This window comes from Cupressus sempervirens, chromosome 5 (assembly GCF_028749045.1).
Source record: "Cupressus sempervirens isolate cs-2001-9-10 chromosome 5, ASM2874904v1, whole genome shotgun sequence".
Taxonomy (NCBI): Eukaryota; Viridiplantae; Streptophyta; class Pinopsida; order Cupressales; family Cupressaceae; genus Cupressus; species Cupressus sempervirens.
Genome location: NC_143122.1, coordinates 906954462 through 906973810, shown reverse-complemented (window position 1 = coordinate 906973810; position 19349 = coordinate 906954462). Strand labels below are relative to the sequence as shown.

At 39.6% G+C, this 19349-nt stretch overlaps 1 protein-coding gene across 2 annotated transcripts in view; it reads left to right on the top strand.

Moving 5' to 3' along the window:
- LOC149558863 (putative phosphoribosylformylglycinamidine synthase, chloroplastic/mitochondrial) overlaps window positions 1-19349 on the top strand; it is a 300036-nt gene that overhangs the window by 279703 nt on the left and 984 nt on the right. The window contains exons 21-30 of one of the 2 annotated variants that reach the window (XR_016365078.1): window positions 8198-8300; window positions 16423-16578; window positions 16720-16809; window positions 17086-17139; window positions 17223-17294; window positions 17417-17680; window positions 17768-17857; window positions 18345-18410; window positions 18488-18584; window positions 18771-19322. Coding sequence is in view for 1 of the 2 variants with exons in the window: in XM_089832878.1 (XP_089689004.1) it covers window positions 8198-8300; window positions 16423-16578; window positions 16720-16809; window positions 17086-17139; window positions 17223-17294; window positions 17417-17680; window positions 17768-17857; window positions 18345-18410; window positions 18488-18664; window positions 18771-19322 (1624 nt within the window). In the remaining variant the exon portion in view is untranslated. Of the gene's footprint in view, window positions 1-8197; window positions 8301-16422; window positions 16579-16719; window positions 16810-17085; window positions 17140-17222; window positions 17295-17416; window positions 17681-17767; window positions 17858-18344; window positions 18411-18487; window positions 18665-18770; window positions 19323-19349 lie in introns of both variants that reach the window. The other variant, XM_089832878.1, reaches the window with a different exon arrangement.

The following is a 19349-nucleotide window of genomic DNA, read 5'->3' as shown; positions in this document are numbered from 1 at the left end:
ATCATGGTACGCAAATACCCTTCATACTCTCTAATGCAAAAAACCGGCATTTGAATGGCCCATTCAACCTGTGCTCTTTTGATGCTTGCTTTAATTGGATGGTCATCAGGGGTTTCATGCCACCATTTCTGGCAATCCATTCCATTTAATCCCTCAAATTGTATACTCTGTGGTGTGACTTCAGCTGCTGCAGGTGCTATGGTCTTGCGCTTCTCCTTGCCACTGCTCGAGCCTTCATTCAAATTACCTGTACCTGCCATGCTCCTGCCTTCCACAAGTTTGGACTGTGCTAATTGTTTTTTCCATTGCCGTTTACCTGCAGACTCCATTAATTATATTTATCTTTTTCTAATGGTCTCCCAAATCCGTACAGTGAATAATTCTTCCAAGTCCGTACGGTGAAGAGTTCTTTTCAAAAATATGTATGGTAAATTGCCACCCTTGACATGCTTTTCACAATCCGTACACACAGGAGGAGATTGAAAATCCGTCCAATGCAGAAGTTAGAAGAAGAATCAAATAACAAAGCCGTACCTCAAAAAGACCACAAATCCGTACCACAATTTCCCTCTTCAAATCCGTACGGTAGTTGCATTTGTTGCACGCCTGAGAAAAATGCAGAATCCGTACAGTATGTTGCATTATTGTTTCAAAATCCGTACATCGCCTCTTAAAATCTGTATTGCTCAAGGCTCCAGGAAAATCCGTACATTGCCTTCAGTTCCACTCTTTTTTTGAAATCCATACACCATAGGGATGCATTTCTGATGGAGTCCGTACTGCTTGAAAACTTGTACAATTAATGGAGATCTCCGTACACACAAAAGTATCAAGGAAAGCCGTACACTTGAAATGCTGGAAGCCTTCAGTATGGTCAATGTTTTTATCAAGCCGTACAGTGCCCTGCAAGTTGCATATTATAACTTGGCTGTTCTCCCACTTGGTTTTTAAAAATCCGTACAATGGAAATTACAACTTTTTTTTTGGCTCCAAGTTCCGTTTGTTAATCTTTTGAGGCTTCTTCTTCTTTAAAAACCGTACGGTGGTCAGTGTTAGAGAATGCAACTATTAGAAACCGTACTGTGCAAGTAGAATCCGTACCAAAAGCAAATCATGTAGCAACTATGGAATCCGTACCTTTTTTAAAAACCGTACCATAGCCATGGAATCCATACTTCAACCTAAAATCCTTAAAATTTTTTAAACAACCCGTACTACAATGCCACTTCAAATATAAAACCCGTACGGTGATTAATATGGAACCGTACAGTGCTTTTTTATAACCCGTACAGTGCTTCTTAAAAACCGTACGGTGCCTCTAGAAACCGTACTCCACTTAAAGAAATCCGTACGACTGGAAAACCGTACGGTGCTTTACTTTTTCAATTTTTTTTTTTTTTTTCAAGTCAGTGTACCTTTTTTTTTGTCGCAGAAGTCTTCCGCTCATGATATATCTTCAACTTCGACCCATTCACCGCCTGAGGTACTTCGTGTCCATCTTAAGTCCATAATTTGATTGCTCCATTGTCCCCTACTTCCCGAATCTGATACGGGCCGACCCACTTAACCTTGAACTTGCCCGGTTTGATCTCATTCCGGCCGTCATACTTTAATACCCACTGTCCAGGCTGAAACCTGTTTAGCTTCAGGTGCTTATCGTGCCATGCCTTCCACCTATTCTGCGTTACTTCAGTTGACCACTGTGCTAATAATCGCTTATCCTCTAACTTGTTCAGTTTATACAACCGCTCCCTTAAACTTTCCATGTCGCCCAACTTGTTTTCTAGTGCTATCCGCAAGCTTGGTATCATAAATTCCGCTGGTACTACGGCCTCCTGTCCAAACATCAGTTGAAACGGCGTGTGTCCTGTTGTGACTTTGTATGCCGTACGGTAAGCCCACAAAGCAGAAGGTAATTTCTCTTCCCAATCCTCCCCTTCGACGGCGCAGGATTTGTATATAATTGATACAAGGATTTTGTTGGTAGCTTCGGCCTGTCCGTTTGCCCTTGAGTAGTACGGACTTGACAGCGAATGGTAAATTTTGAATTCTGTGGTGAGCAGTCGGATCACATGGTTTACAAAATGGCCTCCTCTATCGCTTGTTAATTGTAATGGAATGCCGTACCTAGTAATAATTTGCTCATAAATAAACTATGCTGTACTTACCGCTGAGTTGTCCGGTAGTGCACGCGCCTCCACCCATTTAGTCAAGTACTCTGTGGCAACCACAATGTATCGGCATCTTCTGGTTCGGCTCGGCTTCAGGGGTCCTATGAAATCCAAACCCCATCGTTCAAAAAGCTCCTGAGCATGAGAAGGATTCAGAGGCATGAAATCTCTTTTCAAGGGTTTTCTCGCGCGCTGACATGTATCGCACGCAACAACCCATTCCCTGGCATCATTGTATATTGTTGGCCACCATAATCCTGCTAGCAGTATTTTTCGTGCAGTTGTGTCCAGCCCCATGTGTCCTCCTGCCGGTCCTTTGTGCGCTTCCTTCAGTACTCGTGGGATTTCTTCCTTCAGGATACAACGCCGCAAGATTTGATCGGGTCCCATTTTATACAACAATCCATTAATCAGCTGGAATGTTCCACTCCATATCACCAACTTCCGTTTTTCATTCGGTGGCATGGTATTTGGAAACTGTCCTGTTGACAAGTATTCGCCAATGCTTGTATACTATTCTGGTAGTGCAGCAATCTAAAACAGCTGTGCATCAGGAAAGTCATCATTTACACCGTCTGCCGGTTCTCCTGTTCTGATACGTGATAAATGATCCGCGCTTACATGTTTCTTTCTTGGCCATACGATAATCTTGAAAGTAAACTCCTGCAACAGGAGTAACCATCGGCTGATTCTTCCTTGAATGATTGGTTTGTTGATCATATACAAGAGGGCCTGATGATCAACATAGAACACAAATGGAGTGGCCAACAAGTAATGTCGAAATTTCTGCACAGCATAGACCATCCCCAATGCTTCCCGTTCAGTTGTACTATAATTTTGTTCAGCTTTTGATAACAAACGGCTGGCGAAGTAGATCGGATGATCCAACCCGTGGCTTTCCGTCTGTGCGAGAGTCGCTCCGATCACATAGTTTGATGCATCCACATGGATGTGAAACTCCTTCTGCCAATCAGGGTATGCTAAAATAGGTGCTGTAGCTAGACGTACCTTGAGTTCTTCGAATGCTTCATCCTGTTCCTTGTCCCATCGGAACGACTCTGTCTTGGAAGTTAACCTATCCAACAGATAGGCTATCTTTGCAAAATTCTTGATAAAACGCCTGTAATATCCTATATGCCTAAGGAAAGATTTTACCTCTGTCACATTGGTGGACGGCTGCATCTCCAATATGACTCGCACTTTGTCTGGATCTATCTTCAGTCCTTCCTTACAGACTATGTGTCCGAGCAACCTTCCGTGTGGAACCATAAACCTGCACTTCTTCGGGTTGAGGGCCAAACGCGCACGGCGGCACCTTTCCATACACTTACCTAAGGCTGCCAGATGTTTGTCCTCCATACTGAATACTGACCAATCATCCAAAAATGCCTTGAAGTTGCCGACGGACATCTTGTCAAAGATGTGTAGTATGATCCACTGAAATGTTGCAGGTGCATTGCACAGGCTGAACGACATCCGATTATAGGCATAGACCCCATCTTCTACGACAAATGTCGTCTTCAGTTTATCCTCTTCTACGATTGAGATCTGATTGTAGCCGGAAAAACCATCCATAAATGAGTAGATCTCATGCTCGCCACCTCCTCGAGGATGCTATTCGTGAATGGGATCGGGAACGGATCTTTGATGGTGATTGCATTCAAGCATCGGAAATCAACACATTCAGATTTGAATGGAGTCCTTCAGGGAAATCACGATCGGAGATACCCATTCACTGGTCTGTACCTTGAAAATAATTTCTGCTTCTAGCATCCGATTGATTTCTTCCGTAACCCAGGCCGCATAATTTTTGTTCATTCTGTAGGGCCTTTTCCATACGGGTAGTGCTCCTTCGATTAATGGAATGCGGTGCACACATAATTCAGGTGGTACGCCCTTCAAGTCCTTGTACGTCCATGCAAAGACATCCTTATATTCTTAAAATATCTTGAAGGCTGCTGCCTTTAGTACTGGGTCCCAATTGTCCCCTACCAGTATGTTTCGTGGTTTTGCTTCATCCCCCAAATTCATGGTCTGCAACGCGACTTCATTATATTTGATGGGTTCTTCTTTAGTGAACTGATGTGCCGGGGTCACATCGAGTGACGCATCCCCTTCCTTTATTTCAGTGAATTCCTTTGGAAAGGCATCGGTATTGTTTTCTTCTATTGTCAGTACATTGCAAGTTGGAAACAATTCATAATCCTCTATCTGCCAATGGTACAAACCATTTACTGAATCTAAATCGTCGTCTCCTTCTATTCGTAAAACTTCCTCCTGATTTGGTTCCATAATTTGCCCCTTGTCATCCTCTTCTCCCTCAGAATCTAACGAGAGGGCTTCGTCCCCGACCATCTGAGTGTGGAGGTCAATGACATACTTTCGGCCTTTGCTTTCGAGTGATAAAGTATTTTTCTTCCAATCATGCTTTGCTTTTGCTTGTATTAGCCACCCCCGACCCAAAATAGCATCATACCCCTTCCGCTTGAGGGGAATCACAACGAAGTCCAACAGGAATGGTTGTGTTTCGATTGTCATTGGTTGCGTTGTGAGTATTCCCAATGGCTTGATTCCATGTTGATCGGCCGTTAGCAACTAGAAGGTAGGTGGCCATAATGTCGGCCGGCCCAACTTCTTCCAAGTATCCTCTGTTAGCACATTGACACCGGATCCTCCGTCGACGATCGTGTCCGTTAGTACAGTCCCGAGAATGCCCATTTCAACAACTGTCGGATAGCGTCCAGAGGAAAGAGCTAACAACATCGGATCTTCTGCACTTGTACCCCCCTGTTTGTCGTTGTCGTGCTCTATGGGTTGCTTAGCACTTGGGACTATATTTGTGAGGGCCGTACGGAGTTGAGGCATTATGAGCAACAGATCATTTATCCTGACGGGTATCTCAGCTTGTAATATTTGTCGTACAATGTTTTGTTCTGCACAGTTCCGGACGGAAGTACTCGACATGTCCTTCAGGTGTGCTGTTTCTGCCTGTGTTACTTTCTGGATCTCTGCCCTTGCTTCCTTCAGTCTCTTCTTTTCTTCCGCTGGGTTAGGGTATAACTTCGCCTGCTTCCGAGTGATTGCCAGAACTTCTTCCTCGTCTGTCCCTACGGTAATCAAGTTTACGCCGGACTTCGGGCACTTAGTATCATAATGATCTCCAAGTCCACACCAACGGCATAGCAGCTTCGGTGTGTTCGTCGTTGTGCACTCCCGGGCGAAGTGACCCCACAGATTGCATGCGTGGCATTGAACAATTGGCCGACCATTCGCATCGTACTGAATTCGACTCCTTCCTCCATTGTTGTTGTTGCCACCATTGTGGTTATTGCTGTTGTTGTTTGGATCGCGCCGGTTGTTTCTGTATCCACTTGATGTGGCACCTTCCGTACTGGTGTTCCCGTTCCCGCCTGATGGGGATGCCTCCTGTGATAGGAACACTTGCTGCGGTGTCCTTGTTTTTAAATTGAAAGGGCATTCCTTTATTGAGTGTCCGAGGATCTGGCAGATTTCACAAAATTGCTCTTTCGGGCAGGATCCCTTCGTATGGCCTTCTTTCTTACACTCTGTGCACCATAGATCATTACCCTTAGTCTCCTTGTTCATGTTTTTGAATTCCTTCATCATTCGCATCATGTCCTTCTGGAGAGCACGGACTTTCTTGCTGCTTCCCTCGTCATCGTCGCTGCTATCTTCTCCTGAAAGCTCATCGTTATCTGAATCCGATGAGCTGGTCTTCTTCTTTTTCTTTGTCTTCTGGTCACTTTCGAGGTTCATTGCCCGATTGTACGCTTCAATGTATGTCGATGGTGGCACGATCTTCATCTTCCTCCGCAGCTTCGGGTGAAAGCCTTCAATGAACCATCTTTTCTGGAGCCCATCTGCTGGCTTATTCTCCATTTTACTGATTAAGTCCTTTAACCTCTTGGCAAAGACCCGTACAATTTCATTCTTCTTTTTCTTGGTATTGAATATCTCTGCGACAATTTCATTATCATCACGCAAAAGTTGAAATTCTGCGATGAACTCCTTCTTAATGTTATCCCAACTATTTAATTTCTGTGGATCGGCATCAGTAAACCAGTCAATGGCAACACCCCGTAGGGTAGCAGGAAATTGTTGGATCCATTCGTTTGTATCTGTTATACCATTTGCCCTCCAAATCGTTTCACATGTTTTACAATGTCGAATGGGATCAACTGCTTCATCACCATCAAATTTAGGCAATTTTTCCTTCGGACCTGCCATTATCACTATATGTCGAGGGTTTTGTTGTGTACCTGCGCTGTTTTGAGCACCTGCGCTGTTCTGAACACCCGCGCTATTTTGCACACTCGCGCTGTTCTGGACACCCGCACTGTTTTGTACACCCGCGCTGTTTTCTGCTTCCGCGTTGTTTTCAACACCCGTGCTGTTTTTTGCTTCCGCGCTATTTTCAACACCCGCTCTGTTTTGGACTTTCGCTGTTTGGTGAAGAAGAGGGTTTATCAACCGCAACTGTCCGTTCCGAAATTATATCTCGGACGAAGAGGTCACTCCACGCTCGTGCTCCTTCGGCACTCCGAGCCGTGCGAGTCGATCTCCTTCCGTCAGGATTCTCTTCCCGTGGTGTATGCAGGTTTAGAAACTCCTCCCTCGCTTCTTCCACCAAATCAAGCCGTTGTCGAGTCTCCTTCAACAATCCTTCCGCGCTCTTGTTTCCGTCGGAAAGCTTTTGAAACCTCCTTCGACGCTCTATCTGTTGAGCCAAAATTAAATTTTCCTGCGCAACGCGTATGTCATCTTTTTCCTTCAGCTTACTCTTATCTTTGTTCAACTGATTCGGCATTTAATTCATATCCGCCTGCCTGCGTGCCAGATCCATCTGGCAACGGCGCCAAATGTTTACCGTATGGATTAATTAAGCAACGCACACAGGAAATAGACACAAACACGAACAGCAATCAGAAGAACTCTTATTATTATTCGCATATACCAACAGTACATCATGCTTTTCTCATATGATAATAATGATTACAATGCTTCCCGAAGGGGTTATAAATACTTTCCGATGAACCTTCCCGAAGGTATCGGTCGGCCAGGTACCTTATACCCGCTACAAACTGTTTTACCCGTTGGCTACATAACAAGACTTCTACCGAAGGGACCCGTCGGCCGATGCACAATTTCTACCGACGACACAATCAAGGGGTCAGAGGTTTATATATTATAACTAAGCTAGTTGAGATTCTTATCTTAGATAGGTCTTAATGTGTTTGTGTTTGCAAGATTGACTCAATCAGCACTCTATATAAGAATGACATTTGATAACAATTTATGCGTGGTTTGATGCAAGTGGTTATATATATCCTTCTCAGTCTGTTTTGTCATTCTGACTAGGAGTTTTATGCTCTTGGGGATTTTCATTCTCAAAGCGCATGGTAGTGTCACCCATTTAACAGATGCAATTTATATTGCATTTCTTTACACCTGGGGATAAGATACCTCCAGTGTTTTTTATTATTGGATGTTTACAATGAGAATACACTTTATCACTTGATTGAAAAACCTAACATGAAATATAGCTGCACAGGGGTTTTGTTTACAGTTGCAATTGTTGGAATTTCATATCTCTGTGTTTTGTGTATAGCATTAGACCCTAGAGTTTGTAACGATTTTAAATATTCACTTGAATATGCATAGATAACCAGCTGTTCTTTTTAAAATTATTTGTTTATTGGATCATTGGATTTCTTGATTTTCCGTGCAGATTTATGTGTTGTTGGAGCAGTTGTGTAAATGTTTTTGAGCTGCCTATTTGTTTTTATTTTGCTGGCTTTTTGATGAGGCTTCAATCACGATCTACTTTCTTCTTGATCTGAAGAATGTTTATTGTAGACTTAAATGGATGCTATACCCCTTCACTTTAGTCTTCCATTTACTTGCTGTCTGTATGGGACCATTTCCCTAATACATATTAACTGTTGTAGCTTAGTTGAACTATTCTTCTTATTTTGACAACTAATGACTTGCTTAATGTTGTACAGTGGCAATGGAAAAATTGTGCTCATTGATAGCTTGGCAAAGGAGCATTGCGTTTCCAATGGTCTTTCCCCTCCCCCACCAGCTGTTGATCTTGATCTTGAGAAGGTAATTCATGAAAATGATTTACGGCATTCTTGACGTTGAAAAACTTTAATCAATAATTACCACTGTTGTCGTCAGTTCTCATATTCTTTAACATGTACTATAGTTTAGCTGGAAGTCTTCATCTATAGTTACAAGAATAGTATAGACAGAGCACAGTATTTTCAGTTTTCATTTTAAACACTGCTAGAAGATACTTTTCATATAAAATAATATTTCTCAATAGCAGCTCTTCATCCTTACAGCATTAATTTTTTATTTATGAAAATACATATAATATAATTTTGGGGGATTCAGCTTTGTGATAGTAGTAAGTTTCTGTGTCCTTTATTTGATGAGCAACAGCTCAGTAGAACACATTTCTTGTGAGCTTGAATAGTCCACTTGGGCACTCATTGGATTTGGGTGATGCTTACAGGGTTGAAGCAATTGTATCAGAACTGTTGAAATGAATCATCTTTAATTCTGTGTCCTATGTTTGATGAGCAGTGGCTGGGTAGAACATGTTTCTTGTGAGCTTTAATAGTCATCTTGGACACTTGTTGGATTTGGGTGATGCTTACAGGGTTGAAGCAGTTGTATTAGAACTATTTAAATAAATCATTTATGCACATTATTTATCTTTGTTAAATTTCTCTTATTATACAATCTCCTCCATTTGCTGTAGTTTTGATTATCCAAACTTGGCACAGGCAAGCTCTTGTTTGTGTGGAAGGTAGAATGTACAATAATATGTTGTTACAAGCTACTTTTTATAAGAATGCAGTCAAGTTTTTATATGTTTGATCCTGCCCTCGCTAGTAGTAGATACTGATGATGATAGAAAATCAAGATTCTGTTTTTGATACACCCAGGTGTTTTGATTAGTGGGAAACTCTCGAGATGAGAATCTAGATGAGTTATTGCCTCTGTGAAGGCTTATTAAATGGATAATAAAAATAATAGAGGCCGAGAGATAGAGAGCTGAAATAGAAAATGCATTATTCTTGAACTATTTATTTTGTACGAGGCATACCCTTAAGGAAGTTGTATGACTGTTCATCTTTTTCATGGTGATTCCTATGATCCCTCTACTATGTTGCAACCTTCTGTATTTATAGTTTACAAAGATACATGCTGCAGAGATTAAAAGAACCGGTGGGAAGTTGAGCCATATACTTCAGAAGCAGAACTGTTTTCTTGATTAGGTTCTTATCCTCTAGCACTTGTAGTGTAACCACTTGTTTCCATGGCCTTGATAAGCTTCTATGTGACATGGTACTTTAAGCCTTGCGGATGCCAACATGGATGTCATGTTGACTGATCTATATTAACTTGAATAATGTAGAATGATGCTTAAAAGTTAAAATGATGTGATGAGCATGAGTATGAGTTGGGTTTTCAGTTTGAGGAGGTGTACTGGAACTTGCTCGAATTGTGGTAGAAAGTGCAAAATATTTAGTTGAGGCATGTTTGCCTCATAAATGCTTTTCACCCTACAAAGTGTGTTGCACCGCTGCTGAAGCATGTATGACATTGCTTGAGGGATAAGTTACCATATTTGCTGCTTCCCAGGAAAAATCGCTACTCAATTTGGTGCCAAGTCATATGCGATTTCAAATTGCTGTAAACTCGCTCACTCTGATACATTTACTGAAAATTCGACCAACGGGACCCTGGACAAATTTGCCATGTGTGCCAACAAAATTTGTTTTTTTTTTCACACCTGGAACAACTTTGACTATCATCGAGCAAATTCAAGTGGGAATTTGGACTTTAGCGGATTTTTTTTGGGGTGTTTTCTTTTGACATGTTAGTTGACTTAGCCCTAAAGTGATGACCAACATTGAATTGAATAAGTTAAAACTGTAAAACTAAGGTCGCGCGGGCTTCCTTCTATTTGTGACATGGAAAACTTTTTCCTTTCCTCACAGCAACAATTTTCTTCAAATCACAGGCATGCACGGATTTCTCCTCTACTCACATGCACGTCGAGTTTTACCTCCACTCACAGGAACACATCGTTTCTTACCTCTCTCATTGCAGACGAATAGAAGGCTAGCAGCCATAGACGATTTTGTGTGTAGACGGTTTTTTTGCAGCCATTGCTGACTCATTGCAGACTGGTTTTGTGCTGACGGTTTTTGCTCCAGTATGTTTCCCTTTTTCAAAAATTGCTTGATGATCAGTTTTTGTGCTTGCATTTGTTGAAAATGTCCCCAGTTATTGGTCCATTTTTGTCTCAGGCTATCCATTTCTGTTAATTTATGCATAGATTTTCCCCAGTGTTAATCTGTTACTTCGATTTTCTAAGTTCTATAAATAATAATAGTAGATTGATACTGTTATAATTATTAGTAATTGCTAGTAAATTGATTCTATTACTATTATAGTATTATTATTACATTCTTTCTAAACTGATACTCCCAATTTTTTTTTGTCATGCAAATGTATTTACTATTTGCTATTACTGTGTTTCATTAAATACTTGAAAATTTAAATTTTAAAGAATGACTGCAAGTACTTCTGGCACCGTAAACCCCCACTTCAAAATCGACAAATGCGCCCCGTTATGGAAATATATGGAAATAGTTTGACCAATGCCAGGTGGAGGAGGTTGTGTATGGATTTACAACCATTGCAAAGAGGAATCAAGTAGTTCTAATAGTAGAGAGAAAGCACATTTGTGCTTTCTTCCTCAGAAAGGCATAAAATTTTGTACAAGGAAGCTGAGAGTAAACGGAGCATTTTTAAAACCCTCCTTCCAAACCACATTGTGAATAAGTACATTCAAGAACAAAAGCAAGCAGATGAAGCTGTTGGGAGGGCAAGTGCTTCTCATCCGTTGCAAAGTTGTAGGCCTTCAAAGAAAGGGAAAATGTCATCCATGTCTTCAACTTCCATTACCAATGAACCACCGATTGAGGGTCATCTATTCTTAGGTTCTCCTCAACAACAAATTGCAAATAAGAAAGAAGTGGGACCAATGGAAGCATCATTTCAAAATGAAGCTAGAGACACTGTTGATCAAGCCATAGTGAGATGTGTCTATGCAAATGGATTATCATTTAATGTTGTTCGCTCACCATATTGGCAATACATGATGAGAGTAGTTAATGAGGCTCCAAAGGGGTTCAAGGGTCTTGGTTATGAGAAGATACGTACCACTTTATTGGATGATGAGGTGGCTTGTGTAGGGGCTGCCATGCTGCCCATCAAGGATTCATGGACCAAAATAGGTGTCACAATAGTATTGGATGGATGGAAAGATGCAAGGAACCATCCTTTGGTGAATGTTATTGCAGTGTCTACCAAAGGTGCAATGTTCTTGAGAGCTGTGGATTGTGAATGATAGGTAAAGGACAGTCCTTTCATTGCAAACATTCTCATCCAAGTCATTGAGCAAGTTAGCCCTCTGAATGTTGTTCAAGTAGTAACCGACAATGCCAAGAATTGTAGGGCTGCTGGCTTATTGGTTGAGGAGCGGTACAACACATTTTTTGGACACCTTGTTCACTGCACTCACTTAACCCAATGCTGCAAAAAATTGGTACTAAGGTTGAGTGGATAAAAAAATTGTATGAAGAGGCACAAGATATCCAAATGTTTTTCACAAACCACCACATGATGCAAGCCATCTTTAGACAATTCTCGCCATTGGAGCTCTTAAAGGTAAGTTCAATTGTTAAAAATTTAAACATGTTTTGATCTTAAAATAGGTTTTTGAGACTCATTTTGCCTCCACCATTATTGTTTTGCGACGCCTTGTCAAAGTTAAAGATGCATTGTCTAGAATGGTAACCAGTGCTAGTTGGAGCATATGGAGGCAATCTAATAGTGAAAGGCAACTGTCACTAAGGCAATGATACTACAAGACTCTTGGTGGGATCGTGTTGAGTACCTTCTGAAGTTCACTGAGCCTATATTGAGCCTGATCCGATACATTGACATGGATAGGCCTTGCTTGGTTGAGGCATGTGATGGCATTGACTCCATGATTAAGGATATTAGATCCATCATAAATGAGAAAGAGCAAGATCCTGATGAAAAGTTCATCAAGGAGCTACAAGTAATCATGATAGAAAGATGGAACAAATGACTACCCCTTTGCATCTACTTGCCCTTTGCATTGAGCCCTAGGTTCTATAGCGAAGCTGTTGTCAAGGAGAGTACCACTAGAGTTGCTCCATATAGAGATCTTGAAGTTGCTCAAGGGTACAAGGCAGCCCTCTAAAGACTCTATCCCAAGTACCTATGACCTGCAATGAGGTTTGAATTTATGAGTTTTGTGAGCACCAATGGTTGTGGTCTTGATGCTCTCGAAGACAGGAACAATGGTGATGCTCATAAATGGTGGTACTTCCATGGACAAAGGTACCAACACTTGCAGCCCATTGTCATCAAAATTTTATCACAGGTAAGTTCTTTAAACTTTAAGATTCTAATTTGTAATTTCTCGTTCATAAATATTCAAAACTCTTCACTCTATAATTTCAAATTGGTAAATCTTGATAGGTTGCTAGTTCATCATCATCTGAGAGGAATTAGAGCACAAACTTCTTCATCCACTCAATAAAATGCAACCGACTAGACTCCAAGAAAGCAAATAACTTGGTCTTTGTGCATTCAAACTTGAGGTTCACAACTCATAAAGAGAATACCTAGAAAAAAGGGGAGGTAAAACAATGGGATGTTGAATCAGAGTCTACAGAGTTGGAAGCACACTTTGATGCACTTGCAATTGATGATGGTGAACATGATGATGAGATACATAGTGATGTTGAAGCTGATCCTAAGGCCACAATTGAGACTATTGATGCTAGTGGCACTAATTGTGCTTCTAATTAGCAACTTCCTAATGACCATGAATTGCTTGATGATTTTTGATCACATGACTGCTAGTGATTACTGATTAGTAATGTTGACATTACTATTTTTGAATTGAAACATTGATATAGTGCTGTAATTTGACATTTTGTCATTTTATTCGACCTAAATCGTGACTATAAATGGTGGTGTATGTTGCTAAATTGCTTTAATATTAGCATACTGGTGTATAAACTTATTTGCTGCAGCATATGTTTATATGTATATAATTTTAAAAAACATATTCTTGTATGAACTATAGCCCAAAAAAATTTCGAGCGATTGTCAAACCTGCATACGAACCAAAATCTTAACCGATAACTTAGTTTGAGGGTAGATATGGATTTTTTTGATCTCTTGAACATTTCAAAGTTCTTTTGTGTGTGACATAGCCAAGAAGTAGCCCCATGGTACAATCCATGAGGATGACTTTGGTGTTATTTTAGATGGCTTGTTTGGTGAATGTTCTAGGATAGGTCAGCCCTTCTTGTGGAGCAATATTCTTTGTTGCATTGAGATTCAGAAGTAGGAGCAAAGTCTTGTCTTGCACATACAATTTAGTTAACCATTTAGCCTATTTTGGAAGTTGAGCTTTCTTGAGCATTGCACATAGATAGAGAATTATTTTACTTGAACATAGTTTCTAAAATCTCATAGTTTTCTTTTAATGCCTTATGTGGAACTTTAGTACGGTTGATAGCTTCAGCCCAATTCTCAAGTGCAAGGGAGCCTACATAGATCATATAACTAGCTATTTCTTTTAGGGACCTAGTTTTCCTTTAGGCTACAACACTATGTTGTGGTGTGTAGGCGACAATATGTCGAAGATCAATCCCATACAATGAAATAATACAAAATGATCATCATCTAATTCATAGGTTAAGGTTTAAAAAAAAAATAGCGTGCATGAATCTACGTTGGGAATCTGAAACTTTTAATAACCTACCGACACAACTCTGTTGCTAGTATTTATGCAACACATACACATGATTATGGATATTCATGTAGGGATGACCGAGGTTTATTTTTTAGATCTTCACTAGCTCTATGATACAAACTCTCTCTTCTTGAAAAGGATGAGTAGAATGTTTGAAGTGGCATTTGGGAGTTACTCTTATAAAATGGGTGTTGTTGGAGTTCAACGACCTCAACTTATAGTGTTAAAGATGAGGGGAGGTTGGAAGCTTCAATCTCTTCACAATTTCTAAACAGATAAAATTTTCCATGCTTTGATCAATGATGTTTCTAGGGGTCACCTCTTTACCCACATCTATAACTTGGAAAGGAATTTGGCTTCAGTTTCCTTAGTTATTAGTTTTGTAACATTGGTTTGGACATTGAGTTCTATTTCAATGATCTCGTTTGAATGCTTGATATTAGGAACCTCAACTTCTGCCATTGCGAGCATACTCTTTTGTGCATGACACTCAACATTTGAATGATTGCAAACCGTATGGTTGTCCCACCTCCTACCATCCATTGGGTGGCCTTCTTTTGTCTACAAATAGTTTTTTTTTGTGCTTGGGAATCATCCATGTTTGTTTCATAGCAATAGGCCTTCCCCATCATCTTGATCCTGATCAACTTTAGTTTAGAATAAACTTTTGCATGAAGGGTGTGTTGGGACTCAAATTTGTAAGGCCCCTATATGCTTGAATTCTTTTGTTTTGAATGTGTTGTCTTGGTCTGTTTTGGGACGTCATTGATAAGTGATATGAGAAATCTTCTAAGTTAGTCTCCATCTTAAAATACTTTTCAAGAGAGACATGAAATGCTCAGCAATTTCATTGAAATAAATTAAAGAGAGTCAAAAATTAGCTTGCAAGTGTTACCTGTCACCCCAAATAGAGAGTATGTTGGGACTCAAGTTTGTAAGGTCGCTGTATGCTTGAGTCCTTTCGTTTTCTTTGTGTTATCTTGGTCAGTTTAGGGACATTATTGATAACTGATATGAGAAATCTTCTATGTCGGTCTCCACATTAAGGTATTGTTCAAGAGCAATAGGAAATGATCTGGAATTTTGCTGAAATAAATTAAAATGAGTCTCAAATCAGCTTGCAAGTGTTACTTGTCACTCCAGATCCAATTGGTTCATTTTTTTTTGCTTGCATGGTCATGTCAACTTGGGAATCCTGACCAAAGGAACAAAAACAAAGGGAAATAATGGAAGTCCTTAGCTGGAAAATCAGCTTGCTAGTGAACCTCACACTTCAAAAGTAAAATCCAGCTTAGATGACTTTTCTCATGCTCGACCATTTATGAGAAATAATTAAATGTTTGGAAAAGTCTACTGCCTGTCTGAACTTGATAGATATCCTATTTAATATCTAACCATTAAGTGTTTTGGCAGAAGGGACTTTTGTGTGAATCTACCCTTGATCTGAACTTCCTCATTTGAAAGTGACTTGTTCAGTTCTCTTAGCATTTTTTGCATCTGATCCATTATATAGCCAAGTTTAAATTGTTGTGGAAGTATGGGGTCTATTTGAACCTGATCCTTACCATTTGAACATGAGTCAGTTTCACTTTGAAAATTATCGGTTGAACCTTCATGGCATCATCATTACGTTACATTTGCATCATTAGAATTTAGCCCATTTGGTGAGATTCCATGGCCATTTGGTTTGAATTGAACCTTTTAAAACTTGAATTTGTTGGAATCAGTTGGACCCACTTACCTTACAGGTGCGAGTGAGTTTGCCCTTATGCCATCCTGTGATGATGTCACCCAATCTTGCTATTTATATAGACTGAAATAAAAGTATTGGTAACTAGCTCCTATACCAGTCTATTACTAGTCTTCTAGTCATATTGAACAAATGCAATGAAGTTGCACTTATAAAAAAGCAGAAGACGATGAAAACTTATTGTCCAAGAAGCATAACTCCCAAGGAATGAGGTGTCATCGAACTCTCAAAAAAGAGAAGTGTGACTTCTAAATAAGAGGATGACACTTCATAGCCTAGAAAGGAAAAGCTTAACTAAAGCCAAGTAAACAAATTTCCTTGGTAATCTTAACTTACAGCATAAATTAATCCATAAGTACACCAGTAACATGTGTAGAGGTATGCATATCATAATCATGATGCTGGATTCAAAATTCTTTTTTTCACCATTCATATTTGTAGTTTCTGATGATTCATTCATCCATAGCTCTCTTTTTTCTTCCTGCCACATGTTTTGCAAGAGGGCTAATGCTTGTCCTTGATAACTTTAATGTCTTATATTTTATTTTTCAGTTTCATATATAGTAATACATTTTGATGTTGTTCTACTACAGGTTCTAGGTGACATGCCACGTAAACGTTTTGAATTTACTCGAAAAGTTGATGTATTAGAGCCACTTGACATTGCACCAGGAGTGACTGTCCTGGATGCCCTCAAACGAGTTCTTCAACTTCCGTCTGTGTGTTCAAAACGATTCTTAACAACCAAGGTATGCTTCTAAGATGTTGAAGAATTCGTGTTTCAATAACAATTCACACGTCGGAATCTCAAAATTTTGAAAATATGTATTGCTTATTTTTGTATGCTTGCAGTCTAAATAGTCTCCTAAATATGCATCTCTGCTTTGCAGGTTGATCGTTGTGTTACAGGTCTTGTTGCACAGCAGCAGACTGTGGGGCCTTTGCAGCTTCCTCTTGCAGATGTTGCTGTTATTGCTCAGGTTGGTTTTATAGTCATGGATTTTTGGAGTTCCAGTATTGTTTCCCAAATATAAATGAGAGTTTTCTTTCGCCTGTCTTGTTTTCAAGGAAGTGTTAGTCATTGTGATATTGAGGCCTGCCTTGCTACCTTTTATCTCTAGTATTTTTCAACCCTAGCTATTGGCTTATTCAATATTGTTGTATTGTTTGAAGTACACATACTTGCAAATTGCATGTTTATTCTTTAACTTTATAGATACTCATTTGACAACATGACAAGTTTGTTATTCTTGCAGTCATATACAGGTATAACAGGAGGTGCATGTTCCATTGGAGAGCAGCCCATAAAGGTTGTTCATTTTAACATTCATTTAATGTCAGCAAATTTCATCGATGCACATTCTCAATAACCTAAAATAATTCGTATCTGTAGGGTTTGATAAACCCTAAGGCAATGGCCAGGCTAGCTATTGGGGAGGCTCTGACAAATCTTGTTTTTGCTAAGGTGAATAAGCTACACTGGATTTTGGATTTCTACATTCTATCAGTGTATCTTTGTGAAGTGAGTGGAGATTCAGAGATTTTGGCATTTTGTTCACTTAAAGAAATTTATCTTACCATCTGCAGGTTACATCACTGAAAGATGTCAAAGCAAGTGGAAATTGGATGTATGCAGCCAAGCTTGATGGAGAGGGAGCAGACATGTATGATGCAGCTATTGCTCTTCGTGATGTAATGATAAAACTTGGAATAGCTATTGATGGTGGTAAAGATAGTCTCTCTATGGCTGCACAAGCATCAGGGGAAACTGTGAAAGCTCCTGGCAATCTGGTCATCAGTGTGTATGTGACTTGTCCAGATATTTCCAAGACTGTTACACCAGACTTGAAGGTGAAATTAATATTGCTTTTCTCTACTTAAATTCCTACTTAGTTAATATGATTTAGTTTTCTTTACTTAAATGCCATTGTTTTGTAGCTAGGAGATGATGGTGTTTTACTACACATTGATTTGGCAAAAGGAAAGCGTCGTTTGGGAGGTTCTGCATTTGCGCATGTTTTTGGTCAGGTATTTACTGAGCTTTTTTTTACGCAGTTAGGTATTGCTAGGTTGTTAGTTTATTAGTGCATAGAAAGCAAGGAAAATGTGTTCGATGTTTTATTTAATGTTTGGTTGATGTTTTATGATGCAATGGATTCAAATTTATATTGATCATGGTATGCTAAATTTGACTATTGGTTCTATTTTATATTATAAATAGGAGCAACTATGAAATATAATTTAGAAGTTTCTGCTTCCTTGGCAAGCACATTCACAGTCAAATTCCCAATTTTCAGAGTGTTTGGAGGACTAGAACTTTAATTCAGAAAGTTTAGTAATGGTTTCCAGGATTTGTAGCTTAAGTGCAACTAGAGAAATTTTCATCCACTAATGCTTCAATTAAGAAATATGTAGATCATGTAATAAGATAATTCAAAGGTTTGATGCCTTAACATTGTTTTTAGATATCAATATTCATTTTCTGTAAATGCTAACTTTTTTCTTTTCAACACAGATAGGTGACGTTTGCCCAGATCTTGATGATGTGTCATATCTAGAGAAAGTCTTCAATATGGGCCAAGTAAGGATCTTACCATCATCCATCTTTGTGCTAAATGAAAATGATTCATTGACTAACCCTGCTGATATTGTTTCTAGGAACTGCTCAGCAAAAATCTTGTCTCATCTGGTCATGACATTAGTGATGGTGGTATCATTGTGTCCTTGCTAGAGATGGCATTTGCAGGAAACTGTGGTATAAAAGTTGATTTAAGCTCAAAAAATGCTGGTATATTTGAAGCACTGTTTGCAGAAGAACTCGGCCTTGTCCTTGAGGTCATAAAAAGCAACTATCATTATAGTAGGATGATGCATACGATATTTCAAAACTATTCTTTGAATAGCAGATTTGTTAAGATTGTATTTTCATTGCTATGAACAGGTTAGCAGTGGTAATCTTGATGTTGTTACAAAGAAACTTGAGGCTGCAGGTATCATTTTTGAAATCATTGGACAAGTTACATCATCTCCTGTTATAGAGATCTATGTCGATGGGACATTACAGCTTAACGAAACAACACCATATCTTAGGGATCTGTGGGAAGAGACAAGTTTTATGCTGGAAAGATTACAGAGATTGGAATCATGTGTACAGATTGAACAAGATGGACTGAAAGTTCGGCATGCACCTGCTTGGAACTTGTCATTTGTTCCTAGTGGTACAGATGAAAAATACATGAAATTAGAATTAAAACCAAAGGTTGCTGTAATACGAGAAGAAGGCAGTAATGGTGACCGGGAAATGTCAGCTATGGTTTTGGCTGCTGGCTTTGAACCTTGGGATATTTCAATGTCAGATCTTTTGAAAGGTGGAGTCACTTTGCAAGACTTTAGAGGGATAGTCTTTGTTGGAGGGTTTAGCTATGCAGATGTGTTGGACTCTGCAAAGGGATGGGCAGCTACAATAAGATTTAATGATTCTCTTCTTCGACAGGTAACTGGTCATGCGTTTCATATTTGT